At 38.7% G+C, this 18,582-nt stretch overlaps 1 protein-coding gene across 6 annotated transcripts in view; it reads right to left on the reverse strand.

The window, feature by feature from the left end:
• EXOC6 (exocyst complex component 6) overlaps positions 1 to 18,582 on the reverse strand; it is a 116,519-nt gene that overhangs the window by 62,287 nt on the left and 35,650 nt on the right. For 4 of the 6 annotated variants that reach the window (XM_048505973.1, XM_048505975.1, XM_048505978.1 and 1 more), the window contains exons 6-15: positions 15,648 to 15,852; positions 14,542 to 14,688; positions 13,094 to 13,162; positions 8,927 to 9,010; positions 8,756 to 8,802; positions 7,500 to 7,620; positions 5,875 to 5,946; positions 4,414 to 4,511; positions 3,209 to 3,314; positions 1,433 to 1,542 (exon numbers count right to left, since the gene is read on the reverse strand). In XM_048505973.1, the coding sequence (XP_048361930.1) occupies positions 1,433 to 1,542; positions 3,209 to 3,314; positions 4,414 to 4,511; positions 5,875 to 5,946; positions 7,500 to 7,620; positions 8,756 to 8,802; positions 8,927 to 9,010; positions 13,094 to 13,162; positions 14,542 to 14,688; positions 15,648 to 15,852 (1,059 nt within the window). The remainder of the gene's footprint in view (positions 1 to 1,432; positions 1,543 to 3,208; positions 3,315 to 4,413; positions 4,512 to 5,874; positions 5,947 to 7,499; positions 7,621 to 8,755; positions 8,803 to 8,926; positions 9,011 to 13,093; positions 13,163 to 14,541; positions 14,689 to 15,647; positions 15,853 to 18,582) is intronic. The other 2 variants (XM_048505974.1, XM_048505979.1) reach the window with 1 other exon arrangement.

Raw genomic sequence — 18,582 nt, forward strand, 5'->3', positions numbered from 1 at the left:
ATTTAATAATAATAACAACAACAATAATAATATTAACAACAACAATAAGGGTGAGGCTCAAATTGTAATGAAGGCCAACAACCAGCTAAGGATCTGGCAGCTGTGAAATCTACCATAATAATAATAATATATGATGGAAACATTGCTCAGAAGAGCAGCAACACAAACATTACCACACAAACGTTCCCTGGTTCAATTCCCTAATTACAGATTTCCCAAGAAAAAACAGATGGAAAGAAAGATATAGTCATTCATGACAGCCTGAACGACTACACTTTCAAAAGTCAGTGGTGTGTGGAATATTTCTTAACGGTACTTTAGTCTAACTACAATACTCTTTTAATTCTTATGTTGTTTTTGCCTGTCTAGATTTTCTATTCCTACTTGTGGGGCTGACCAGAACTGAACCAGTAAGGGGAAGGTGGCCTACAAATGTTGTTGTTAATAATAATAACAACTACATATAGCATTAAAGATATAAACAGTGAATGATTTCCACAGGCATAATGAAAGATTTCAAAAACATACTTTCTATCCTTTTTTGGTAATCACATAGGAAATTGATCAGGAGAGCTCTTCAGCCATGCTTTGCTAACCACCTGACAAATTTTAATACAGGCATTGGTGTAATATGAGCTATATTTGTTATCAGTATAATTGGAAAAGACTAATTTGTATGGTTAATTAGTTCCTGTTTAGATATGGAGACCAACAGGCACTCCTTAGTAAGTATAGCTTATTAGTTCAGTATGTGTGAAAAGAGGCTAATTTACAATTGTCAACAGTGCCCAGCTGGATGACAAAGTGGAAATAGCTTCCAGATTCCAGCAAAGCAAAACAGAATTTCACATTTTATCCAGCTAAAGGAAAGTTTTTAAAGATCCGTTAAAATGGAAACCTTTTGTGCAACAATGTAAAGTTCTCTTTGTATGTTCTTTGCTCAACTATTTGAAATAAAACCTCTCACTGTTCTGAATGGTTTTAAAAAGAAACAGTGAAAATATAGTTCTGAATAGGCATGAAGATAATTATTAACAATAAACTCAACAACAAAATATTATTTCCACGAGTGGATCAAACATGACAGGTTTTTTTTAAGTTGTGTAAGTAAAAGAAAAAGCAAGCCACAACTCAATGGCACAAATACAAGGCCAAAACTAGGAAGGGAGCACGTAGATCCTGGAGTCAAAGACACAGCTTCATACTAAAGTGGCAGATCACACTATAGGATAGCTCCATACAATCCCAGCCATGACAGAAACTCAGCAGTAAGTCTGCATATTCCTGAGGTGATTTCACAGGGGCACCAGCGATCTGAATTGGTTCTAGGCTTTAAAAGCTTTTATCTGGCAGTACTAACACTATTACACACCAAATTTCATATCACATTCACAATACATTAGCTGTACAGTTTGCTTTTGTGAGTGCTTACCTGCGGTGAAGTGATTCTGAAAACTTAAGGCTTGCATAAATGAATTCTTTAACCTGGATATAAATTTGAGGCACTGACTGAGACATTGGAAGTTTCTTTGGAAAACACTGCTGTGGAAACAAAATTTTCAGAGCCATGTTATACCCGATTTCAAACTGACTGGCAAAAACTACACTATGCATTGTTAAACTATTAAAAAACTACACTATGCATTGTCTGATGCCACATATCTGGGGTTTTTTTCCTCTCAGCACAGAAAGAGGTATTCCATACCTAAAATGTGATGTACAAAACATCTTTTCTTCATACAAAATATATTTTATTTATTTATTTTATTTCTTTGATTTTTATACCGCAAGATCCCCAAAGGGCTCCGGACGGTGAACAGCACAATTCAAACATCAAACAGGAGCAGGTCATACACAAAATACAAATACATAGGCTCCATCCCATAATCATCAATAAAACAACCTAAAAACTCATATAAAACAGCAGATAACAGTTAATACATACAGAGGCGTCCAGAAACCCCAATTTAAAACCTACCCCTTAAAAGGGGGGACGGCGGGCCCCTCAATATGAGGGGACCCTGATGTAACAGCACCAAGGCAAAGAGCAGTAAGGGGGCACCATATCAGCAGCTGGACACTCCAAAGGCCCGGTGGAACAGCACAGTCTTACAGGCCCTGCGGAACTCGCCAAGGTCCCGCAGGGCCCGGACAGCTGGAGGAAGGGTGTTCCACCAGGCCGGGGCCAGTGCTGTAAGGCCTGTGTGGAGGCAAGCCGCATCATTGAGGGGCCGGGGATCACCAGCAGATTGGCCTCCAGTATTCTAGTATTTACGTCTCCACTGCTGAATCTATGGCTACTATTAAATTACAAAGAATACAGCTACATGTTCTAAATTTCGTAAACAAACTAGCAAAGAAAGTATGGAAGGTTTTGTCCTCCCAAATTCTTTCAGATATTATCCAGGTATCAAATTCCACTTTTGTCTACTGCTTTTCCAATAAGTGACAAAGAGCACATTAAAAAAATCCTCCATGGCTACTGCTGCCAATGTAATGCCTGAAAATGGTGGAATAAACTCACACATGAAGAAGTCAGGATGACAAAAGATAGCATGTGTACAATCCCACAACCCTATTAGCTGAGCAGCCTGGTGCTGCCCAGTAGAGGGGAAATACTGCACAGAATATGAACACTCTATTCAGTAAACGGAAGGCATTCACAGTATACAACAGAAACTCTGGCAAAGATGGTCACAAGTTACTACCACCCAGAATTAATTGCAAATGAGTAATACTTATTTGTACCCTGCCTGTTTCCAAAGATTCAAGTTGCCAAACAATACAGAATACAATCAACCAAGAGTACACAAGTCAACAACATCAATATAGGCCTGATAATAATAATAAAATTCAATTACAATCCTAATGCAGGCCTCAACGTTAATCATAAAAGAAGGGTCTGAACAAAAGCACTCCCAGAAGATATCCTTGCATACCTTCTAATGACTGAGAAGGCCCCAGATCAAACAAAGGATGAATCATCATAAAGAATAATGACTTGTTTCTTTAAAAAATACTTTTGAGCTTGCAATACCATGTCAAAACACAATAAGCAACAGTGACGGTTCATCTAATCACTGAAATCTTAATCTAACTAGTACAATTTATTTGCACATGAGAATTAAATTCAAAAATGACTCAAACCTATATTGTTCAGACACTAACACTCCTTCGTTTTAAAGGGAGCATAAGTATATGTACTCACCTTATCAAGTTCTAGATCCTGAAAGGGAAATTTGCTGATAACTATTTTGTACTCCTCCTCATTTGATACAGGTATTGGGCTGTAATTATCTGCTTCAAAAATATCCCTGCATAATTAAGTGAACAAGTTAGGAACATAAATCCTCAAACGCATCCTAAACGTGACAATAAGGAAACAATATGTCCACAACTAAAAGTAAGCAATTCTTAACCCGTCACTTGCTTTGAAAAAGTAAAATCAAGCACATGCTTAGCTCAGGCGTGATGGAAAGGTCATTAAACATTCTGTCACCACACAGAGCTGCTTAACAGAAAGTGTGGGGACTGCTGGTGGGCAGAGGTGCAAAGAAACAGCTAAAGCACAGCAGTAATACTACTAGGGCTAACTGTGTCAGAATGATTTGTGTTAAGAGTGAAATAACTATTGGGCACAAACTGATACTGCAGACAAAACCCTATTGACATATTTTCATGGTCTGCTTTTTCCCTCATGTAACTTACAATACAGTGCTAGGCAGAGTTACTCCAGTCTAAGATCACCAAAATCAATGCATTTCAAATAACCTGCCTAGGACTGTGTCCTTAGACTGATTTTTTTGGATACATGGATAGGTAAGATGCTGATGTGAGGCACTACAGATTGAGACCACTGAAAGATTTCACAGCGAGCAATTCACATTCTTTCCTCCCTCCCCTCCCTTGCATGCCACACCTCACTCTCTCCCCTCCCTCACTCCTCTTCCCTTGCATGCCACCCCTCCTCCTCCCTCCCTTCCCTCTCCTCTCCCTCCACTGGGGTGGGTGGGTCATGTCCAGATGCCGGGCCCCCTCCCCTCTTGCCTTAAAAACCTTTTGAAAGGTCACCCATGTCTTCCTAACAATAATGACTAGAAACATGCTAGCTGTTGTATTTCAAGTTGAAAACTGCAGATGTTGAATCCTGCCTCTGGTATCAAATTAAAGCACAATAGTGAATAAACACAGGTCAGGGTATTATGCCAAGACCAAGAGGTGCAGAAGTTGTGTGATTCAAAATATGATTCTGCTGACAGTAATTCTTCAGATTATCTAAACTATTAACATTTCAGAATACCAACAGCACCTCAAGAACTGGAAACTGAAATATTCCAGTGTACTTCTATCAAAGAAATAACCAAAATCATGTAACATAACTTCAAAAGTTTTTTTTCATTTAACAATACTAACCTGAATAGCACAGCCCATTTTTTAAGTAGCGTTTCATTATACTGGTCTCTTATTTCAAATAAGAGATCAAATAGCCTGTTCACAGGAAAACCATAACCCTAAAAGAAAAACACAAAAAAGAATATTGAAATAGCTATCATCATACTTGAACACAGAGGGCAGCAACATTCTACATGTTGCTGCCACCAAAAATTTAGTTAATCAGATCCATCATGCAAAATTCTTTCCCCCACAAAATCCTTCCCTTCCATGTGTGAGGATTGCTACCTTTGTCTTGTATGTATGTATCTCCTATACTCTTGAATCCTATGCCTTGGTTTACTCACTTGCAGTGGTACTCTGGTAGTCAAAAAGACAATACTTGCTCATTATCTCTCACATACTTTCATAGTATGTGAAAGCCACAATAATTTCTCACTGAACCTTAGTGTATGATTGCTCACTTTTCGTGGAGACAGATCTTATGAATCTGTGGAAGGTACACCTGTGACAGACCATCCAGAAGACACACTCTGGAGTGAGAAATGTGGAAAGCAAATGGTGGCAACTTCTACTGAGCCAAATTGTGAGTCAAGGTTTACTTCCCGCCTTATTATACATGGGCTGCAATTCTAATAGGTTGAGTATACAGGGCTTTGAAGATTCAACCCCCCTAGATAATTTTATTTTAATGATGAAAATAAACAGGTGAGCCAATAGGTGAACTGACGGAGCAAGCTCAGAAAATGGCGCCTGGAAGGAAGTCTGGGGACTACTGAGCAGCATGGGAACCTTTTCCACAGATCTGCACAGCAACTGAAAACACTTCCTCAAAAGAATTGATAAGTAAAAACATTTCCACAAAAGAATCGCTAAAGAAGAGGATTCATTTAAAACATTTTCAGGCTGAAAATAAAACGTTTTGGTGAAAAAACCAAAATGTAGAACTCCAAAGAGGAAGCATTTCATTTCCTGCATTAAAACATTTTATTTTGGTTGTGTGGAAAGGGCCATCATCATACAGCTCCAATACAATTATTGCCATTGATTGGGAGGGGGAGTGGTGGCGTTGGACTCAATTAAATAATAAAATTGGTATTTTAGGAGGAACACAAGTTGAGATTGAAGTGTGCAGAATAACACCACATAGCACAGAAGTAAACCTGAACTTGCCATGACGACTCTGTTAAGCAGAAAGTTGTTGCCAATAATGGCTTTGTAATAATCACACCAGTACGGTGCATTTGTTTTAATACATGCATTCCACGCTCTTACATTTTAGGTGTACACTTTAACCAACTTCAGGGTATGCCTAAACATGTATTCTGCCAAAGGGGGCTATCCTAAAGCATGTATTCCTAATTTTGATTTTTCAACATGCATTTGCACTCACTGATACATGGCCTTGGAGTTCCATTTGGAATTCTTTTACTGCCCAAACTGAAATAACAGTTTAAATCCATTGCTACACACACTACCAACCTGCAAGGTATCGGCAAACACAACAATCAGATTCTTCAGCTCCAAAACCAGATCAGGATCAGTGCAATAGGACTGAAAGTTAAAATTACATAAGGTTTGTTTTTTTACATGAACAAGACAACAAAGATACTTTAAGCTCTGGTGAATTGTTATCCAGCTTCCTGGTCAGCAACTTATCAACAAGTCAATCTTAAGAGTGGAGTGGGGAAGAGATGGAGACAAACCCCATCACCACAATTAGCTATAAGACAAAACTTTCAGCAATTTATTCTCCAGCTTGGGGGAGGGCAAACAGCATGCCAGGAAGAGACCCCATGCAACATCTCTCTCTCTCTTTTTTTTTTACACTATTAAGTCATAGCTGATTTATGGAGACCCCTCAGGGTTTTCAAGGAAAGAGCCACTCAGAGGTGGTTTGCCACTGCCTGCTTCCATGTCAGGTCTGGTATACCTTGAGAGGTCCCCCCTCCAAATACTTGCCAGGGTCAAGGCTTAGAGTGGGTGACTGGCCCAAGGTCACCTAGCAAGCTTCCATGGTGTAAGTGGGGATTCAAACCTGTGATTCCCAGATCCTACTCTGACACTTTAACCACTACTCAATGCTAGCTCTCCCAGCACACTTGCTGCTCAAAATGGTCTGCATAGTAAAAAGGCAGACAGATCTTTTCTTTATTATGTCTCAGTCTCTCCCCCAGCAAAAAAAAAAAGGTAGAGTAAAACAGGGTAGTGGGGGGGGGGGGGAATGAAAGAACTTCATCCTTGTGTCTGGTTTTCACTTTAAATAGGAACCAAGTCCAAGTGCTAGTACTTGCAATAAGCAGAAAGAAAGGGAAATATATAATTTCAATTGTGTGAGAGGCTGCTTGGTTGGTATCTTTTATGTAGATGCATAGTTTTAACCACAGTAAATACTATCCCAAGCCATCGTAAAAGGTTCAACCTCAAGTAATCCTAGCTACTCTATCATTCTTTTTCATGCAATTGTCAATTGGATAGACCAAAAAACTTTTTACAAACAAAGATAATTTTACTCTATAAAGTGAGACACAGCAAAATATAACTAGTACTAAATTTACAATACTGGCCCAGCTTCAAGTAGCTAGTAAGGGATCCCTTACAAAGCAGATGTAATGCTTTGGGAGTACCAAAGGGCAGCTCTAAAGGTTTTGCTGGGGAAGTTTATTTTGGAAACAGGGGTTTTGGAATGATAATTAGGAACTACTTCCTGGTGGGCTTTCAGTGCTAAACTGATTCAATCTGATCTGATGAAGAGGTCAGTTGAAACTAATTAGGACAGATTGCAATAATAACAGCAGATTAACTCTGCATATTCCAAACTACCAGACTAAGAGCACAGTTTGGGAGATCCAGGGAGTTGTAAATCAGTAGAAGATTATGCAGATTGGCCATGGCTGTGGCTCACAGCCTGATACTACTGGGATAAACAAAAGCCTGGCAAGTCTTCCCCTACTGGGAGTAATTTTTAATTCCCCCCCCCCCAAAAAGTCCCTCACAGATAGAACTGTATTTTTTCATTTTGACATTTTACCCTTCTTTAAAACACAGGGGCAGGCTCCTTCAGTAAATTAGCTGAAAGGACACAGGCACAAGGCCTGGCCACTTACCGAATGAGTTCTAAGAACAGCTATGATCTTTGAAAGCGCCATGTTCCAGAGTTCATCGGTGTAAGCTCTTGTTATCAATCCTTGAGTTACATGTAAAATGTGATCTTCCACTACAAAAAAGCTGACACGTACACACACATAAAATGGACTTAACAGTGAAATAATTATTTTTTCCTAACACATATAGCAAAGAAACTCTGTTCTTGTCCTCATCAATCAATTAATGGGGTGTAAGCTAAAATATTTTTTTGTTTGTTTTCTTTTAGATGGGAAGGAGATCTTTGGAGTTAGATTGTATTGTTTTTCATCGGGCTTTGTAAAGCAACCTTGAGTCATGAGACAAACTGGACATAAATATTTTAATAAAATAAAAATGGTTTGGTTCAAGCCATACTGCTTGTATCAGAGTTGAACTACAATCAATATTTTTGTTTCGGTCAAAGACCAGAAGGTATCAAATATAGAATATAAAATCCACATTTCCAGACCAAATACAAAATAAAATTGAGGTAACCTGTTTCCAAAGACTGTTTGTACAAACCCTAATATAAGTTGAACTACAGACAAACAATAAAGAAGAAAATTAGAATATTACCCGTTCTTTATCTTTTTTTTTTCCACTAGAAGAGATTTAACAGAATTCACAAACTAGTTCTATCATCCTCTGCTATGTGACTTGGAAACATGGACCTCAGCTGCAGTAGCAGTTATATAGGCGCCTGAATGATACTGCCCATGACCACATGAGAGGAACACATTTCGTATAGCTTAAGCTACAGTTCAGTTCTGCATACTTTACATGGACATGAACAAGAGAAATATAGGCTTGTTTGTATCACAAATACAAAATAAGTAGGGTTGCCCGCCTCCAGATCACAGAGATCAGCTCCACTGGACAAAATGGCATTATACCCTTATAAAAGGTTTCTCTCTTCCCCAAGCCACCCTCCGTGGCTCCAAGAATTTCCCACCCCAGAATTGATAACCCTACAGGTAAGCCCAGAGTTCACTTTCAAAGCAGTTTAGCTATTACGAGGTACGAGGAGAAACCACAAGTCATCCAGTTTCCCATCTTTCTTCATTGTCTTTTGCAATGTTTGAAAATGTCTTTAACAGGGCATCAGTGGTCTTCCACAAATGCTGTAACACGCCTGAAAATGAATACTGTAAATGCTCAGCAGTTAAACATTCCAATGAGGAAAAGTCACCCAATTTAACACTATAACACTTAGAAGAACAGTTAGTTGGGGACTTACCCTACAATTTGACTGAAGTATCTTCGGTAGCCTTCTACCGTTTCATGCTTTAAAAAAAAGAACACTTATTTCAACAGTGAAGTTACATATCCTTGCAAAATTTCAAGACAGGTTGGTCCTGTGGTCATGCATGTTTTGATTTTGTTAAAAGAAACAACAACAATCAAGTACCATATTTGACTGGGGCTGTAATACTAGTCTTGCTTGTTTCCTTCTCTGTTTTCTGTAGTAGTTTTCAAATGTTTCTGCATCAGCCTAAGGAAAATAATGCACACAAATGAATTTTAAGACACCTTCTTTTGGTTGGAAAAAAAAACCCCAGCAACACAAAATATCTATTATTTACTACCACAGCAAACTTTGCATTGGTTCAACAAGCTGCATTCAAGCATATATGGAAGCTCCTTTGTAATATGTTACAGCTGGACTTAGTATAAAAAGTCTTGACTTATATTTTCACAAGAACTGCTTTGGGCCACAGAGAGAAACACATCTCACCATGACATGCCCTGAAGATGCCCGCCAGAGATGTGGCCGAAACGTTAGGAGCAAAAACTACCAGACCATGGCCACACAGCCCAGAAAGCCCACAATAGCCAATTGATTCTGGCTGTGAAAGCCTTCAACAATACAATAAACTGATTTGAAGTTGCAATACATTTCAGTTCCCCAAAAATGGCCATGCTGACATGAGGTAATTGGGGGCAAGGGGAACAAACTACACGAGTCTTCCTTTGCACTTGCTGCACACTTTTGATTCTTCAAAATTGTTCAACTTGATCCTGCAACTACATGTACATTGCATGTACGTTACATATCCATGGAATCTCTAGGACAGAGGTGTCCAACTCTGGTGCTTCAGATGTTCATGGACTACAATTCCCATCAGCCCCTGCTGGCATGGCCAATTGCCATCAGGGGCTGATGGGAATTGTAGTCCATGAACATCTAAAGCACCAGAGTTGGACACCTCTGCTCTAGGGTATCAATGTGAGGCAGCTGAAGCCAAGCATGATCCACAGTATCAAGTTACCGAGACCTGAACTTGGTCTAAGCCAGTTCCTATCCCAGCATAGCACTGCTATTAGACACCAAGTGAAACCTATGGCATAGTTATGCAGATAAGGAGGTGGAGCATGCTTGGTTTTCAGAGGCTCCCCATTGAGAACTGTGTATATGAAGTGCCATCAAGTCACACAGACTTATGGCAACTTAGTAGGATTTTCAAGGCAAGAGACTAACAGAGGTGGTTGCATAGCAACCCAGGACTGGCAGTCTCCCATCCAAGTACTAACTAGGACTGACCCTGCTTAGCTTCTGAGGTCTGATGAGATCAGGCTAGCCTGGGCCATTCAGGTCAGGGCACTGAAAACTACTGATATATAAAATATTCTTCAGCTGATGAGAGGCAAACACTAAAGCTAAGATACAAATATTATGGTTGATTTCACAGCTGGCAGTTCTTTAGCCGGTTGTTGGCCTTTCATTACAATTCGAGCCTCACCCAGAGGCCTAGGAAATTGTAATTTATCGGCGTAGTATTTGCGCTGATCCCAGCAGGGATGCCTTCTGTATCTGACAGAGAAGATCACTAAATACCACGATTTGAAAATCGAGCTTCAGCATCTATGGCACAAACCTGCTGAGGTCATCCCAGTGGTAATAGGCACCCTGGGCACCATTCCGAAAACACTGGGACAGCACTTGAAACACCTTCAATTTGACAAAATCAACATCTGTCCGATACAAGTATTATATATAAGTAAACTGTATTGTAGTTTAGTTACAACATTAACATGTGCCGTTATTCAAACAGGAATATTTTATGTCTATGTGCTGGTCACGGGTGTGATAAAAGCCGCTGAAAGCATTTTGTTTTGTTTTATGTTCATATTACAACTATTTAGAGACAGTTACCCAACTAACCTGCTCCAAACCGATTTTACAATAGCTAATGCAAGCCTGGCTTAACTTTAACGTAAGAATGGAAATCTTATCTAATTACATTATCACTACCTTTCCCTATTTTCTAATTAAAGAATAAAAATAAACAGTCTTTTGTTTTAACTGTGGAACTGCAGTATGGTGAAACGTACATTGTATATGCAGTAAAAGTTAAATAAAATGACTCAGAATAGTTTCAATAGGGTTCCTCCAATATCAGTGATTCTTTCACTTCCTATATAAAAAATGTGGTAGCAACTAATTTAAGATTCCTCTGAAAACTAGAGAAAAATCTTGTCACTCCCTCAGACAGGAAACAAATCTTTCAGAAGTACTTTTCTGGAATTATGAAGTAGAACTACTGGTACTTTGTGCCACTTCAATAGACATAGAATTTGTTACATGAACAAAAATGTTATATTTTTTGCAATGTTATAAAGAGTGATGGGCCCATTTTTTTTGTCAAGACAATTCATTCAGAAAGAACCATCTGTCTGCTTAAAACCACAATAAAATTGCTCATCTACCTACTGAGGTAATGAAAAAAAAATCTAAACTAAGTTCAGTTTTACCCCTGTTGTGGTTAGCTTACTTATTTCATTTCCCATTAATGAGTAAGATCAGAGCAAAATATATTTCAAGAGAAGAATCCAAACATGAAAAAATCCCAACAATATACACAGATGATCTCTTTGATGCAGAACTAAAATAAGATTATAAGTTTAAGCATATTGCTTCATCAGATCAAGATAACAATAGAACTACCAATTGATACAATATTCAGTTTGTAAATGCACTTGCAAATTCCTTGTGAATTTCCATCATCATACAAAGGTAGGATATTGTTGCTTAAATTGTCACAACAATCACTATTGGATAATTCCAAAAAAATTGTATTTATCTACTAGGAGAGTTTATGGTATAAAAGGACAACTGAGATTTCCAAAATAAAGCCTCTCTCACTTACTCTGATTTCCCTCTTTAAGACAAAGAATATCCCCAAAGCCACAGCCGAAAGATTTTTTTTGTAGAAATCACTGTTAGCATCACCAGTGGTTCTGTGATAACTATGGGCAATGATAATACAGGGATGCAAGGGCTGGGACCAAACATAAAAATTACAGGCAGAAAGTTACTGGCTGGACATTAGAAAATAAATGTTTACAATAAGAATAGTTCAGCAGTGGAATCGGGCCGGCTACTTAAGGACGTGGAGAACTGCCACTCTCCAGCAGTCTTCAAGCAGCAGCAGCTAGACAAACACTTGTAAGGGATGTTCAAGGATGATCCTTCATGGAGCAAGGGGCTGGACTACATGGCCTGTATGCTCCTTCTAACTCCATAATTCTACAATTCTATGTATTTAGTTACACTTGATGTGAACATGGACAGAAGCACTGGATACCCAGTTGTCTTGTCCCGCTCTCTTTCCTTTTCCCATTGACCCCTTGTTTATCCTTATCCAAGTTTCACCATTAAGTCTCCACCTGCATTCAATGTCAAGTAAGCTTGTAACTCAGAACTTTGAAGTTTGAAACCAGCTTCAAACCAGAATTCCAAACGCTAATGACGGCCAGCCTGAAGAGATCAGAAAGTTTCCCAAACTGTACTACTGTGTATAGTTTGCTGTGGGCTGGCTCCTGCTGTGCAATTTTGCCTCATTTAATATGCCATCAAATGTGTCATTATGCTTCACTTCGGTTCGGTTTTTAAAACTTCTGGTTAGATCTACAACCCAAATCCTATTTTATTGCTTACTGAATGTCCCATCTTGTTGATTATACTGACTCATTCTGTATAATACACCTTGAATCCCAGTAAGGTAGACTATAAATAATATAAACAAATAAATTAATTCACGTTCAATCCTAGTGAGAAAAGTAGACTTTATTGTAAATAAACAAGCAAATAAATTAATTCACCTTGATAAATAAATCCACTGACTATGGTCAATACTGATAGAAACATAACATTGAAATATAGTTTAGAATAGTGGGAGAAAAAAGGAACTTTTAAACTTGGCTCAAATGGTTGGTGCCCCTGAACTTCTTTACTTAGTAAATATTTTAAAGCAACAGAAGAACCTTGGCTCAGTGTTTGACTATTTTGTTGTGAATGATCAACACTTCCACAAGAGTGCACTTGGGTAACTTACTTACATTATCCAATCAAATACCCACTTAGCTTCATTGTGCTTACAAAGGTTATATGAGCTTTCATTAATGTAGAGCAGACCACTGAACCTTAAACGTGGCTGGCAAGGAAGCAAGCACGCTTGAACATACTTTTAGAGCATAGGTAGGTTTTAAGGAATTTGTGGGTAGCTTCCCCACAGAAAAGATCAACCATCAGACATGTGCAAAGAACAAAACAAATTAAGAACTATACACATACCAGAACTGAATAAATATGCAAGCATCTGTACACTGGAGAAAAATCTACTAGATCATGAGCTGTCAGAACCTGTAGGAAACAAGAAGAAAGAACAACTATAATACTGCATGACAACTCAAAATTGGTGTTAGAAATTCAGATCAATAAGCTGGACAGATCACCTGCAGATGAACATTTACCCAGCTGTTGTAGCAAATGTGTTCAGGCCCGTATTACTAAGAGGCTAGTTCAGGGATCTGCAACTTGCGGCTCTCCAGATGTTTATGGACTACAAATCCCATCAGCCCCTGCCTGAACATCTGGAGAGTCGCAGGTTGCAGACACCTGGGCTAATTACTCAAACTTTATGCATATGACAAGAAAGCAATAGGAAATGTGATAAAAGCACTTTTTAAAATCAAGGTAAAATCTATTAACATTTTGGACTATTCATGAAGAGAAAAGGAAATAATGGTAGGAACAGCCAAAAACATAGTATATACTAGGTTTCTGAAATGTATTATCACTTTCACACAAACAATCACACACACATCTGCTTTCAGACCTCCTTGAAAAACAAAAAGGAGTCTTGTGGCACCTTAAAGGCTAACAAAGTTTATTTAACATTAGTCATGTGGTACCTTAAAGACTTCTATTTACTTTTGCTTTAACAGACTAAGCTTACTACCTCTCTGGACATATCATGAATGCTCTTCTTTGCATTACAAAAGTAAAATGGATCTACAGAAATGCATGCTATTACAATATAACCTGCAATATGATCTATTTTTTCCAAGTTTAGACATACATCTACAGACAAGCATTAGCACCAGATTAAATAGTCATGCTGTCACTGAGTATCTTCTGCTGTTTTACAGCAGCTGAAACAGAACAGCTAGTTGTTTAAGTGCAGAGCAGACTAAGGCCTGGTCCACTCATGCAAGAAATAAGGCAGCAGAGCCCTCCAGTGACAGAACAGATTACGTTACTTCAGATGGCAAATTATAGATTCTGGCTCTGAAAATTCCTTTTAATAAAGGGGGAAAGGGTCCCTGAAAAGCAGATTTGCAGCAGGAACAAAGACACCTGTATCCCTTTTTCTGCTTGCCATGCTGAATTTCCACTTGCAGGGAATGTTTATTCTGAACTGTGGGCTTCCAGCTGCAGTTGGATATAGTGCATTCTACCACTGTGTTCTTCTGCATGTTAGCCAAGTATGATACTTGTTTGCTTAAATAGTTGCCTCCCTCCTTCCTCGTTTCCTTTTTCAAGGCAAGCTACTTTTAAATCTGAGGTGAGCTGTTCAGAGGAAAAATGGTACATTTCACTTGGTCCCTTAAGGAGGCTTGGAAACTCTTTGGATCCTCTGTTTTCCTGCATCTGAAAACCACTTGACAAGTTTCAGTATCCCACCTCTCCATTTCAGGAGCAATTAAAGTATTCAGCTAAAAAGTAATTGTTTGAAATACCTCAGCTTCGTGTTCCTCTTCTTCTTCAAGGTTTTGCTTTAAAACCATTTCATTTCTTGTTTCTGGAACACCGTCATTATTTATGTACATATTTCTCCCATAGCTCTGTTTCTGTAGAGCAGCATTAAAGGTTTTCTGCTGCTGTGCCTGCATTACCAAAAGGTACATTAAATATTTTTTTAAAAAATCTCCCACAAGTTTCAGCTATGATCATAATAAACATGATCAGGAAGGTAGAAGATTTTTATCTCTAACCAGCAAAGTCACTGAAGACAATGCTATTTGTTAGATGCTAAATGCAAAGACACAAAGAGAAAAACTACACAGAAATACCAGGAAAAGCTTGCTGACAAACAGCTATAAAGAAGGGGGGTGGGGGTTTGGCGGCCGATGGATGAGAGAAGAAATTTCAAGCAGGCAGCAGCCACCTCCAAACATTGCTTGCCATTCAAACCCTATGGCGTCACTACAAGCTCGCTGTGACTTGTCAGTACTTTCCACAGTCAGTACACAATATGGGAATGGATGCCGTCCCTCCCACGGTCCCCTTTCCCCTGTGCCTGCTACCTCCCTAGCTCTTTCTGAACTTGGAGCCCAACTGGCACAAAACAAGACCACATTCCATATCCCAGTGTTTGACACTGACACAACGAAGGCAGGGTGTGCTACTGTCAGGTCTAGGCTATCCACGAAAAAAAGAGGAGAAATAAGGAAGGAAAAAATAGTTCAAAGGAAATTAAATTTTCCATTCCATGCACCCAAGCAAAACTTCCAAAATGAATTCGCATCGCAAATTCTAATTCAGTAATAAATTTGGCAGATAAAAGAGGGAAAGATGCTCACCACCATACACACTATATCAGCATTAGATGCAGGTTCTCATACAGGACTGATTTGCATGATTCTTGTCCCTATGTAAGGTGAAGGGGAAAGGCTGTGCAAATCAGGATCCATGTAGAGTGTAGAGTATATATGTAACAGGTAGGAGGCACCTGTGCCATTCCTCTAATACACAAAGCATGTATGACGAGAGGTTGAATTATTAGTTGCCCTGCAGCCGAATATCACATTTAATGGCAGCAAGTTTGGTTAGATTTCAATTATACCTGTTTCATTGCTGTTTCGCCGATTTTATCTGAATGCTTCCGGATACTCTCTAGGAAGTCCTTAAGATCAGACATGGAAATTTCTTTAATTTCTTCACGAAGTTTCGGAAGGTTTTCGATCATTATTTGGCAAAACCGATACTGACTAACTCGAGGAAAGCATATGTTCTCAAGCTGTTCCATAGTTTTTAAAGCAGAGTAATATCTGAAAAGAAGAAGCAAGAGACGTTTAGGGGTCCCCTCCCCCTCAAAAACACTAACTACATGTAACAGTTTTTTAATGTGAATGTGATCAAAACAAATTATGGTAAATATATCCACAACATACATGGCTCATTTGCAATTAGTACATGCAAACTGGACCCGGTGTGACACTGGCAAAGCAAAGAGTTATCCTGTGAAACTTGGTTCAGGTTTAGCATCTTGTTTAAAGGGTCTCGCAACCCATGCAAAGTAGCTACGTATGCTTAGTTAGCAGACCAGCAAAAGAGCCACCAGGGTTTCAGATTTCTGGCACGCAAATTAAGCACGCATAGCTGCTTTGCACGGGGTTGCAGCGCAGCTTAAACAAGATGCTGAGCCCGTGAAAAGTCGAACAGCAAAGTGCTTTAGTGCACATTTAAAATGAAAGCAGCTGTCACCCTTATCAGTCTCAAAAGAAAACAGTTAGCAAAAGTGGGTTTTATATCTTAGATATTTTCTAAAATAGTCCGATCTACAAGCAGCAGATCTCAATCAGAAGTTGTGGGGTTTTTTCCCAAGGGAGGAGAGTGTGGGGGAGAGTGTCAGACTGGAATCTGACAGTCCCACATTTGAAACCCACCCCAATAGTTTACATTGGTTCCCCACATGGTGTTGTTTAGTGGTAGAAACAATTAATGAGATTTTGTATTTAAAGCACATTTAATAAAGTAAGTTTCATTATTTTTGTTTCCTTAGTGACTCAATTTGCTGTCCACTCTTCCTTGAAGTAGTTCAAGGCTATTGTACACAAATTATTTATTTTTACCTTAACAATCTGGTAGGATTGGCATAGGCTGCATGACTTTTAAAATCACTATACCACATTAGTACCAAATTACTATACTGGCAAGATTGGCACTGCTCGTGTTCTTCCTGTTTCTTGATTATCTATACAACAAGGCCGGCTCCGGAAGCTGAAACTATTTTACAGGTTTTCTTATGCACTAAACTCTGTTCCGCCCAAAGATGATAATTTGGTCAATTGAGGTACAGCAATTGAGAAAACTGTCTGTTTCCACTTTAGAATACAGTAGCAAATGAATATGAGAATTATCATTAATGTTCACATACTGCCTTTGTTAAAGCCATTATTTTATGAATTATTGAACACAGTACTTTGATACCAGAGCCTTTATGCCAAAATATATATTTTAGTTTCAAACTTTCAGACAGATAGGGGGGTAGGGAACAGGGCTAAGTAAGCACTGGGACTCAGGCAAAGCATTCTACAACCAAGAAGGTCCTACATGCTTTGCTTTATGGCAGAAGAATATACAATCTACTATCATCCTTCGTATAACACAGTACAGCCGCTACCGACAAAGAATTAGAAGCTTCGCATGTAACTTCTAATGTACAGCCATTCATTAATATTCCGTGCCTCTAAATACACACTGTTAAATAAAGAGGTTATTCTTTGGAAACCTAATGGAGCTATACATGGTTGCAGCCTGAGTGGCCCTGCTTTCTTCTTACTCCTGATCTCTGCTAGAGTCCTTTAGCGAGGGGTGCAGAGGCTTCCTGAGAATGCCAGTGTTTGGTCAAGGTGAAGCAGGTGACCCTTAGGACTGCCCTGTAAATCAAATAATTCTGCCTTCCAAACTGTACTAAGACAAGAACTTCAAGGGTTGCCTTATATTACATTACAGTATTCCAAATAAGCTGGGCATTCCACTAAGATGAACTCCCACTGCATGGCAAAGTCATTTCAGGCTGAAAGACAGATGCTCTTGTTGTCTGCCTAGTAAATACACTGGTTGTAAATATTTCCTACAAACATGTACAATATTTTTATTAGGAACTTATAATTCAAGTACAGTAGTTTACCTTTTCTTTAATTAAAATCAATTTTGGTTAACAGCCCTAAGATGTAGAACACTTGCTGTCAGGACAGTGTGTACTAAAAAATTATGCTGTTACATATATGACCAGTTGGATATCGAAAGAAAGGAAACATTTATTTAAATAAATTTGGAATATATTTGGGTGGTCAGGAGATCTGCACCAGTTATGAGCTCTATATATTGGAATATATTGGAATATATTTGGGTGGTCAGGAGATCTGCACCAGTTATGAGCTCTATATACACAATTCAGGTATCACAAAAGCATTGTTAAATTGTTGCTTCTGATGTCTCATGCCTCATTTAAAGTTACAACAGCATTCACCAGAAAAGTGGACACAATTTAAAAACAGGTGTTTTTTCTGTTACATTATTTCCACAAGAGATGAATCCAGAACACAAAGTATTCTGTCTTATTATCAGTTATTTAAGAAGTCAAGAAAACCAGGGCTACATATATCACACACACACACAGAGAGAACATGCATTCTAAAGCAAGAAAAGCTGAATTCGGCTTTTAAAAGAATTAAGCAACTTTGCATGTTATCATGTTTGAATAATTCATTGTTTCATGATGACCCAGATGTCCCCTTGCCCATCCACTGCAAATCCTACCCAGATTCTGAGATTGCAGAAAGCATTACCTATTCATTTTCAGGCAAATCATCACATCTAAACTAGATGTGACTAGAAACTGTTTGTTTTTAAATCATAGGATTCTAAGGAAACTGAATTAGGTGTTAATTCTACATTCTGCACTCCTTCTGTGCTTCGGTGAGATTGTAGTGCATACATAGCACAGCCTGAACTAACAGAGAGCCAAACATTCTGCTTTTAAGATTAGTAGA

This window comes from Sphaerodactylus townsendi, linkage group LG08, assembly GCF_021028975.2.
Source record: "Sphaerodactylus townsendi isolate TG3544 linkage group LG08, MPM_Stown_v2.3, whole genome shotgun sequence".
NCBI lineage: Eukaryota > Metazoa > Chordata > Lepidosauria > Squamata > Sphaerodactylidae > Sphaerodactylus > Sphaerodactylus townsendi.